At 55.8% G+C, this 11,092-nt stretch overlaps 1 protein-coding gene across 2 annotated transcripts in view; it reads left to right on the top strand.

The window, feature by feature from the left end:
- CAMK2A (calcium/calmodulin-dependent protein kinase II alpha) overlaps window positions 1-11,092 on the top strand; it is a 57,250-nt gene that overhangs the window by 6,292 nt on the left and 39,866 nt on the right. For both annotated transcript variants that reach the window (XM_006766241.2, XM_006766242.2), the window contains exon 2: window positions 7,809-7,903. In XM_006766241.2, coding sequence (XP_006766304.1) covers window positions 7,809-7,903 — 95 coding nt within the window. The remainder of the gene's footprint in view (window positions 1-7,808; window positions 7,904-11,092) is intronic.

The raw sequence follows: 11,092 nt of genomic DNA, 5'->3' as shown, positions 1-11,092 counted from the left end.
AGAAGGGACCCTGAGGTGGGGCGTGTCCTCTCCCTCATCTCTGCAGGGATGTCCGGGGACCCTAGGGCAGAGAGTAGACTGCTCCGTGTGGCCCCGGAAGGCAGAGCAGGACCAAATGTGTAGAGGATCAGGGAGGTGGATTTAGGCTCAACGAAACAGAACCTTCTAATGGTTAGAACTGCTCCTCTGCCCCCTGGATGGACATGCCCTCAGGAGACAGCGGGCACTCTGGCAGCAGGGATATGCACACTCACAGCCCTGTCCCACCCCCGCGCCTCTGTCCCCTCCTGCCCACCTCCCTGCCCTCGCCCAGTGAGATGCTTTGCTGCATGTGTGACGTGGGAGATGGTTTAGGGGCCAGAATATCCTCGGTCCCACTCAGAATAGTGGAGTGAGGAGTGCGCCCTGACTTACGGATGGAAAACTGAGGCCCAGAGAGGGCCAGACGCTTGCCTGAGGTCACACAAGCCAGTAACACAGGAGACTTGGGCACATTATTCGCCTCTTTCCAGTCTGGTGTTTGGTCCTTGGGGCACCTCGCTGAGCCTCTGGGAGCCTTGGGGGTGTGCAGGTGGACGGAGCCGGCCAGGAGGCTATCTGAGGCTGGAGAGGAAACAGTCCCTCAGCACCCCTGCTTTGCCGGCTCTGGCCCTGTCTCCAAGTTCTGTGAATAATTTTTCAGTTCCCTTTGGTAACCCATTCAAGAAAACCCAGGCACAGCCCAAACAGGGAACTTCTGTTGGTTCAATGTTCCCTGCAGCAAACAGAATCTTCCGGTCCCCAGGCCTTCTGTGTCCCCCACAAGACTTCTGCTGGGTTGGCGTGGGGCAGGCCCGGGGGTGCGGGACAGCTCCAACACACAATGTCCCTGCGGCATCTTCTGGCGTCTGAGAGTGGGCGGCTGCAGCCGGGCTGGGAGGAGGGATGCGCGGTTTCTGTAACAGGGCCTAGGATTTTCTGGCTGTAAAATGCTGTCATTTGTGGAGTTCTGGGCAGGGCTGCTGTGGTGAGCTGGGGAGGAGAGAGAGAAAACCAAGCAGAGGGGATCCTGAGCCCCCAACGCCTATTTCCTCTGCTCTGTTGGCCATTCGGGGACTTGCATAGCTATGTTTTGTTTGTTATAAAGAAAGGGTACTGTTGCTTAAGAAGAAATAAAAAGAGAGGGGGCTTAAAAATGACTGATCAACAGGTGATTTCACAGATGAGTAAACTGAGGCCCACAAAGGTGAAGGGATTTGCTCGAAGTACATAGAGGTGGATGTTGTGGGGACAGGGTAATCCTTTTGTTTCCGAACAAATCTGACACCAGTTTTTTAATTGTTTTGGGAATCTAGGAGTCCTCACAGAATCTCCTATGAGCCACGGCCACTCTCCCCAGAAAAATGCACCTCACTGTGACTCACACAGAATGTTGTATATTACTTCCCACAGGTCCCCCTACTCTAAAGCCTACCTGTGGACCCCCAAGGGAGGGGCCCTTCTGATCTGAGAGTATGGGTATTAGAAAGAGCACTGGAAGATGAAGCAGGAATACTGGGTTCAAGGTCTTGGCCTCAGTTTCTCCATCTGTGGAATGGGGAGATGGTAGACCTCTATGGTAAGATATTACAAGGCATACAAGCTTCTGATGCAGCCACATGTGGCGCACACTGGCCCCCTGAGGAGCTGCTCCCATGGCCTACCCCAGCTCTGTCCCTTTCCCCAGACATTCTAACCCTGTCTGATCTGAGTTCCACATGCCCAGGCCGTGCTCTGTGCTGAGTGATCAGATCCGCTGACTTGGGCTATGAGTTGCTGCCACCAAGAGGTTTTGGATGCGAATCCTCCCACAGATAGCAGGTCTGTCTGCATTTGACCAGGCACTTCTGAAACCACCCTCATCTCAGAGAGGGAGAATGCTTAGGTGTCTTCACTGGCAGTGGGGAGGCCTTTGGGGAGAAGACTGGACTTCGATTGTCCGGTGCCTGTCACTAACATCCAGACAAGATGGAGTAGCGAGGAATCTGGGACTCGAATTCTGGAGAGAGGGGGGCTAGCTAGAAGCAACTTTCCATCTTGGTTGATGGCCAATGGCTTCCACCATTTTTGGGGGTCGAGGGGGGCTCACAGAATCCTTTGTGAAGCTGACAAAAAATATGCATCCTCTGCTCGGAACAATGCACAGACACAGGATAATTTTATTAAAATTGCACGTGTGTTCATGAATGCCAGAGCCTCCCCAGAGATCCCAGCTAATGGCCTGGGTAGATGGGATGAAGGGGAAATGGTAAGAGAATGATGGAGAACGGGGAACAGCGATGTTGGGAGGAAGAGGATGAAGTGAACACAATGTCAGCGGGGGGTTGGGGGGGTGGTGCCAGGGAGATGCCGTGACCCAGAAACCAAAAGTAGAGGGGGGCTCGAAGCTGGGTGGTCAATGGGGCCAACCACCTGATACGGGCAGGCAAGGCCGATCAGCAGCAGTGGCGCTGAGGCTGGGGGGGCGGGTCCTGGGGGGGCGGGCCTGGCACAGCTTTTCTCCCAGGGAGCCCGGGGGTGGGAGCCAGATTGTGGTGGGTTCACGGAGTGTGGGAGGTGGGAAGAGGAGGCGGCGGATGTCGGACACTTGTTCTGGAAGTTTGGCAGCAAGGAAGGGAGGAAGGAAGTGGCCCAGGCTGCTGAGTCGAGAGAAAGGTTCTTCGTTTTAAATTTATTTATTTTTAAATATTGGGGGCAGGGTGCTTGTTTATTTTTCCAGAATGAGGGAGACCTGGGTGTGTTGGAGGAGGTAGCCAGTGAAGTGAAGACCCTGAAGATTGTCAGGACCCCTGGCAACCAGACCTCCAAGGAGTACAGAGTGGAGGGAGGGGTTGGTGACTGTACGGTCTCCACAGGCTCATTAACAGTGTCCCTGTCTGCTGAGACCTGCAGGCTCTGAGTACTCGGGGGAAGGTCGGGGGGTTCCTCTAGAGCAGTGGTTCTCAACCTTCCTGATGCCGCGACCCTTTAATACAGTTCCTCATGTTGTGGCAATATGTAATTATATATGTGTTTTCCGATGGTCTTAGGCGACCCCTGTGAAAGGGTCGTTCGATCCCCAAAGGGGTCGCGACCCACAGGTTGAGAACCGCTGCTCTAGAGGGTGTTGGCAGTGACCAGTCCTGGGTAGCAGGCATCTCTCCTCGTCCCTACGGATTAGAGGCTCCCACAAATGGCTCAGAAGGAAGTGGGGCTGGGGCTCCTCGTCTCCATCTTTCAAACAGGGAAACTGAGGCCCAGAAGGATGAGCGAGCTGGTAACCGAGCTGGGTGAGGACCCAGGTCTTTCCACTCCCCATGCAATGCTCCTGGCGCTGCACCTAACTGCCATGTGAGCATTTCAGGGTGTTTCAGGCCGGAGAGGGTGATGAGCCCCTGTGGGCCGGCAGCCAGCTAGTCCCAGGACACATGCCTGCCAGGCAGCCAGAAAGCAATTTCCCAGTGTGATTCTTGCTTTTCACAGCCCATTAGCACGTCCCCACATTCTCGGCTATGCTGGACCCACTCTCACCGCACGCCCTCTCCATCTGTCAGTGGGAAAGGTTGGACAGCCCGGCCCGGCCTCCTTCCCGCGCACATTCATGCCCGCACACCCCCTGGGGCAGGCTGCTGTGTTTGGGGGAGCAGCCCCTCCTCACCATGGCCCCCACCTCCTCTCCTAGCTTGCTTATTCCTTGGGCCTGGCAAACAAGGTCCATTTTGTTTCTGATGATGCCAGCTGTTCGCAGCACCTCGTAGGTAATGATGCCTATAAAAGGCGTTGTTTCCTGAGCATTTACTGTACTCCAGGGACTGTGCTAACCTATCGCATACCTTATTACCATGAGTCATTGAGAAAGCTGCACAGGGTGGGCACTGCTCTCAGCGAATTTCACAGGGCAGAAAGGGGCTCACCGAGGTTAAGGCGCTTACCAGTAAGCGGCTGAAGCAGGATTTGAACTCGGCTTGCTCTGGTTCTGAAGAGCCTGTCATCCACATAGAACTCCACTACCCAACACGGGATCATTCGCCACATACAGTTATTTCCGTGAGATAGAATGAAACACTCAGATCTTCAGTCCTCTAGCCCCATGGCAGGTGCCACAGTCATAGGAAGCTAGCGACTGCCCATCGGACAACGCAGACTCATTCCATCGTCACACACAGCACATTCTGCTGGGCGGCGCTGGTGTGGAATATTAAAGATGGAAAGGCCTCTGCTAGTCCGCCTCCTCCAGACCCCACCCCCGTGCTGCAGATGAAGACACTGAGGCCCATTGATGCCATTCCCCTGCCCAAGACCTCCCAGCACAACCGAGGCCTGAGAATCTGACCCCCAGTGTCTCTCTGTCTCACGCGCACCCCTCCCTGCCCACATTCTGTGACCCTCTTGATAACGTGGATACACACTTCAGACCCAAGGGTGATGCATCTGTGCTCTGTCCCACCCAGAGCCACATGGCATCACGGACATCAGGGCACTGACAGGGCTGCCGACACACACCTGTGAGCAGACACGTTTGCTCGACCCCTTTGCACCCAGGACATGTTCCCAGGCCCTCCCAGGACCCTCCCATGACACCCTGCACTCACACAGAGCCCTCACATGCAGGCCTCATCCCTTCCTCTGGGAGCCCTGGTCAGTTCCTCCACCCTGCCCTCCCCACCTGGGCCTCCTCCCCTCTCCGTCTCTGTCCTGTTTCCAAGCTCCTGCCCACCCACTTGCTGGCCACCTGCTCAGCTCGGGCCGGGGGAGGAGTGGGCTGGCTCTTCTGTTTGCCAAGGCAGCTGCGCTGTGGCCACTCGCTCAGGCTGGACCAGAATGCAGAAGCATGCCCTTCTGATGCGGTAGATGAAAGAGGAGGAGGTTAGGGCAGCAGGCTCGCTGCCCCCGCTCTCATTCTTCCTACAGATTTCCCCTGCCCCTCCTCTCCCTGGTCCCAGCCCCTGAGCCGTCCCACTCTGGACGCAGGTTCTTTGGGGCCTCTGTGCTCAGAGCCCCCTGTGACGCCCACCAATGCTGGTTTCTAGGACGGGGCGGGCATCAGGCGGGACTTCCCCAGAAGGTGGGCAAGACAGTGCCAAGCTGGCTGGGACAACATGTTAGAATAAAATACAGATTCCCTGGGCCCCACTCAGAGGTCTGAACGGGGCCTTAGAAGAATACACATTTTTAAAACACCCCCAAGGGGTTCTGAAAGCAGCCAGTTGGAGGACCACTGATTTCAGGTCTTTATCTAGAATGGGGCTTTATTTCTCTGGTGGGGAAATTCCCTCCCTCCCTCCCATAGGAACTGAACTCCCGCTCGGACCATGCAGGGCCTGGGTGCTGGTGAGCAGCACTGAACCCGGCCCTGCTTGGGAGCTTAGCGCCTCCTCCTTCGCGGCCCTGTCTCCCCCTGGAGATCTCGGAACCTTTCCCAGAAGTGGCCACTTGCACCAGTCTCTGTCCTGGGGCCTTTGAAAATGGCGGCTGAGCCGGGGACCCGAGCAGGGACCTGAAGGTCTATGAGTCCAACCCCTGCCTGGGGAGCATGGGTACCTTTGAGAGGCACGTTGGGCCCTATGTTCCTCAGGCGCCTGTTCCTAGTCCTGACACCCGTGACTGAGAATCCTCTCCCTAGCTCATTCCAGTCCGTCTCATTGTTGCTCAAATCTACCTCCTGTTCCCGCAAGTGACATCTATGGGTAGCAGCCACTGGGTACCTGGGCACGGGGGTGTGGAAAAGCTCATTCAGGCCCTGGCCCGCGGGAGCTCACTGTCAGTTGGGGAAGACAACCTGACCAGCAGCCTCACACCTGAGCTAGTGGGGGAGTGTGTGTGTGTGGGGGGGAGGGGGTCTCGGTATCTGGGAGAGCAAACCAGAGGCTCCGTCATGGGAGGCTTCCCAGGGACGGTGACCGGGTCCTGCTGTTTTACTCTGGGTGCAGGACAGGCGGGGGCTGCACACCCCGGGGAGGGCCTGTTGCTGTGCGAGACTCTCCATCTGCCCGTGAGTTCTGGCTTTCTCCAGCTTCCTCCCAGGTCCTGCGCCCTAGTCTCCAGCTCCCTCCCAGCTCTTCTCATCTTTCTCCACAGCGTCCCACCACTCCCTGCAGGCTCCCTCATGCTGCCCAGACACAAAGCTGGTGACACGATGCCCAGGGTCTGTGCAGAGAGGGTATCTGTGCCGGCCTGCTGGCTTCCTCGGTGCCTGCCAGCGTCCTTCTCTGTCCCCACCAGTCTCATCTTGGTGGCTGGGACCTGCTCGTATGCTTAGGAGGGGGATCCACATTTGGAGGATATGACGGGGTGCGCCCACGGCAGGAGCCTGGACGTGCAGGCCAGGAAGCGGCAGGCTCAGTGGTGGAGGAAAAGCCAAAAACCTGGGAACGCAAATAGCTGAGTTCTTGACGCGGCCCTGCCTGGCACTCGCTGTGTGACCTCGTGCAATCTACACTGAGCTACACGGAAGCTGAAGCTCTGAGTCCCACTCCAGACTGAAGGCATCAGAATCTGCATTTTAGCAAGACACCCGGGTCCTTTGTATGAACCTTAAAAATGGGGACGCATGCCACGCAGACTTGCTTCTTGCTGTTAGTCAGCCTGTGTTCAGGGTGGTAATGCTGGTGACCATGGTCTGTTCTAGCCCCCCAGCCGCCGCCTCTGTGATGGGAAGGGGTTGGACCAGATGACCTTTGTGGTGGAGGGTGCAACACGGCACCGAGGTGCCAGCTCTAGCCTCCAACTAGTTTTGTTTGGCCAGAGACTATGTTTACACTTAAAAAGAATAAGGTGCCAGTATTTAAACATGGAGACATTTCACATAAATACTTCAAATTCTCTTCTAACCACCAATACTTAGAAGATAAAACCCCAGGGTCCTCCTAAAACATAGAAAAAGATGCCCAGCCTTACTCTTAGTAAGAGAATTACCAATCAGATCTACACTGAGTTGCCGTTTGTCACCGGTCTCGCGAACAAAGATAAGAAAGTTTGATAGCACACCACGTGGGCAAGAGTGGAGGAGCCTCTCACCGTAAGTCGGTACAATCTCTAAGACGGAAAAATCCCTCATTATCTATCAGAATTACCAAACAACATCCACCCTTTGACCAAACAACACAGGTTCTAGAAATTTAACCACAAACACTTGCACACATGGGAAAAGTAATTATAACACACACGTGGAAGGTTAGTGGTTGCAGCGGTGTTTGTAATCGCTACAGGTTGGAGCTAACCTGATGGCCCGTCAGCAGAGATTGGCTGGGTAAACTACAGCCATATGATTAAATACAATCTCGTGAGGAGCTCTTTGTGTAATGGAAGGAGGCTCACCTAAATATCTAATGGAAAATGGAGGAAGCAGATCAGCTTGTGAGACCCAGTAGCATTTGCGTGGGGGAGAGTGTCTGGAAAGATGCTCTGGTAACACTGGCCGTCTCTGGGGCGGAGACCTCGGAGTTGGGTCCGGGGTGAGAGGGAGTCTTTTCACTGTCCACACTTTTGTATTTTTTGAGCTTTGAAGCATGTCGATGTGTTACCTATTCAAAGAAAAAAAAACACACTAAACACTTTCAGGGACCTAGATTCTGTGATTCTAACACTACGAGATTCTAATGTCTTATAATTTGGTGAGTCTAACTTACTAGGCCTCTGGAAGGCTCATCAGCCGTGGTTCTCCTGGGTCTCTGTCCCTGGAGCGGCCACAGCATTCCCTCTGAGCTCGAGCAGTCCCGAAGGAGGGCTCCCTGCCCACCACAGTGAAGCTGCATCAACACCAGCATCTCCTGGGCCTTCCCTCACCCCCTTTGGCTTCTCTGTCCTCCTAGGGGAGCCTTCTCGGTGGTGCGCAGGTGTGTGAAGGTGCTGGCTGGCCAGGAGTATGCTGCCAAGATCATCAACACCAAGAAACTCTCGGCCAGAGGTAGGTGGGAGATCCACGCCTTCCCACCTTGGGTGTGGGGGGGGTCCCCTTCCCTTCACCCCTCCCTCTACCCCGTGGCGGGCTTCTGGGCTCGCAGTCTGTCCCCAGGACCGCAGTCTGTCCCCAATGCTGCGGGCAGGGATGAGAGCTCTTCTGGTGGGTGCTATGAAAACAGACCCCTCCATTGTCCACCCTTATGGGGTCTAGGCTGGAGGCCGCAGCCTTTCCGATAGGCCAAGCTCTCTGCCTGAACATCCAGGTGAAGGCGAAGATGCCAAGTGGGACTTTCTTTCCCTTCTTTTCTGCCTCTCGCCTCCATTCTCACCTCCAGACCTCTGCACCCGCTGTTTCCTCTGCCCGGATGCCCTTACCTGGCTCCTTATAAGGCTGGCTTCAGGTCACATACTTTGAGAGACTTCCCTGACCCCCAAATCTGAGGGCATCTCCCCCATTTTATATCTCTCATTACTGTTTACTTTCCTGTGGCTTCACCCCATCCCCCCAACACACCTGGACTTAATCCATTACTGTCTTGGTTCCTTGTTTAACATCCATCTTTCCTCCTGACTCTAAGTTCTAAGAGGGTGAGGACGGGTCTCTTTCACTGTGACATGCTCAGTACCTAGGACAGCGCCCTGTACAGCCAAGGTGCTCCGCTAGTGTCCATCAAACGCCAGGTGCTGGGCGTCAACCACACCAGTCTGATCTCCGGTCCCTGATGCTCCCTGGGACAGTGGCTTCCAAACCTGTGCTCGCCATGGAATCTCCTGGAGAGTTTCAAGCACTCCTGATGACTGGGCACTCCCGGGGGAGGGGGGGGGGTCGTGATTTAATTAGCTTGAGATGTGTGACCTGGGAAAGATCCCCAGGTAATTCTAATTTGGAAGCGATCCTAGACCACCAGCAGCAGCAGCACTAGGAGATTGTTAAAATGCAAATTCTTGATTCCAGACTTAAGCAATCAGAGCCTGCATTTTAACGGCACATCCGGGCGATTCACGTGGACGGTAAAACTTGGGGAGCCTGCCTAGAAGTCTTGCTTCTTCACTGTAGCAGGTGACTAGGGCAGTCATGGTGGTGGCCACGGTCAGGGTGTTGGTGAGGGTTCCCTTCAAAGATTCCATCCCTGGTCTGAACATACCTGGGAGGGATCACTGGGTGGTGGAGGGAATTCTGGCGGGTGGCACAGTGCAGGTGTGGGCTGTGCAGCCACGGTTTGTGTGGTGGGGAGACACCGTGTGCTGTGTTAGGGCTGGCAGAGTCCAGGTGTTTGCCTGGCACAGGCGGCAGCTGTGTCTGGGCAGGGCCCGGCAGGTGTGGGGTTCACGGAGGCGGGATCAGGATGTTCCCGCAGTCCCCCGCAGGCCTTCCAGCAGGCCCCGTGTTAGACCTCGTGTTGCTGCTTTTCATCTCTCCGACTCAGTGTGGTTGGGAGCCCAGCACTTTCTCCTAGTTACCAAGCTCTCCTATAGGCAAACCAGTGTCCTGCAGGGAGAAGAGGCTGGGGGTGGGGTGGGCGGCATTCTTTGGAAGCCCAGGGCCCCCGGTGGCACATGGTCAGCATGAAAGCCCATGTGGAAAGAAGGGAGAGATCTGTCCGATGAAAGGTCTGTAGCCAGAGCCAGGGGGGAGGGGTCTGGACAGGCAGGAGGGCCAGCCAGAGCGCTAGCTCCTGTCCAGATGGTGGAACTGGCCTGGCTGTTGCTGGGTGACTAGTGGCAGCCTGGTGCCCTCTGTGTTTTGTGTCTCTGACAATCAAGGGAGCTGTCCCAACCCCTGAAAAATAGTGGAGGCAGGACCAGAGTTATGACTTGGGGTGAGAGGCTGACGTTGCCTTGAAACAAGGGAGGATCAGGAACCAAGGTCCTTCCTGGATGCTGGGGGTCTTGAGTGGGTTCAACACACACACACACACACACACACACACACACACACACACACACGTGTATGGAGGAGAATGGAGAGAAATTGCCTCTTTTTGGAAGGTGACTAAGCATTCCTGGGCAGTGCATGCAATGGGCTGTGCCAGGCAGTAACCGTCATGCCCCTTCTTTTGATTTGTTGAACCTTTGACCTCCTGGGAGGAAGGTGGCCCAGGCCTGGGGGAGCATGGAGGGTGGGAGTGGGGATGTTCTTGGGGGAACCTTTCCAAAGGAGCCTGCCAGCTGCCAATGCTTTCTCCCTAGTGGGAGGAGAGCAGGGCTCCTTTTTGCTGGTTTCTGTGTTTGCTACTCAAGGTGCCGGGGGCGGGCAATGGTTTGAGACTATTTGGCAATGCACGCTAAGCTTCTCCTTGGCAGCTCCCCGCAGGGGACTGTGCCCACCTGGGGTGTCTGTCCAACCCCCATGGAGCTATGGCTTCCCCTTCACTGGGGCAGCCTCTTCTATCCAGCGGTTCCAAAACCCAGGAGATATTTGTTGTATGTATTTTTAAACTAGTTTTTTCAATAAAATGCTCATAGGATAGATAATTCCAAGAAACCATATAGACATGAAATGAGAAGTAAAAATGTTGTCTGTCCGGCCCCCTGCCAAATCCCCTGGGAGCCTTTATAAAATTGCAGCTGCCCTGGGCGGTTCCACCCCCGGACTTGGATTCAGTAGGTGAGGCCCGGGCTCCGCGTTGACAAAACACTGTCAGCGAGTATCTGCTCGGCGAAGTCCCTGCCAGGGGCTCTGTGTGCTTTCCAGCCCCAGCTCGCCGGGCACACCCAGAAAGAGTTCATTACCATGGCTGGGCACGTGGGCCCGGCCGGTGCAGCCAGAGGTGACTGGCCTGGGTACAGCGACCTCCATAGGCCTCACTGTCCACCTTGGCACTGAGGGGCCACTTGTCAGCTCCCTGGTGACCAGCCCCCGGACATGGGGTGGGAAGCAGGGCCTGTGCTCATTCAGCTGCCCCAGAGCCGCAGGCCCACGTGAGGGGGCATCTCTCCTGTCCTCCTCATCTTCCTCCCACCCGGCCTGGCACTCAGTACTTGGAATTATTTCTCCAACCTCCATGGACTGGGAGCCCTGCTGAGGCCCATGGAGGGTGGGACACTTCCTGTCCCAGACTCGGAGGCCTATTTCTCTCCTGGTGCCCGTGCCTCTGGTCCCAATCCCACCACCCACCTGCCTCTGGAGCCCATCTCCCCCTGGAGCCCACCTCAGCAGGCACCTGCCCCTCTGCAGGCAGAGCCTGGCGCT

Source organism: Myotis davidii, unplaced genomic scaffold (assembly GCF_000327345.1).
Source record: "Myotis davidii unplaced genomic scaffold, ASM32734v1 scaffold18, whole genome shotgun sequence".
NCBI classification, from domain to species: domain Eukaryota; kingdom Metazoa; phylum Chordata; class Mammalia; order Chiroptera; family Vespertilionidae; genus Myotis; species Myotis davidii.
This window is presented reverse-complemented; position numbering and strand designations above follow the sequence as displayed.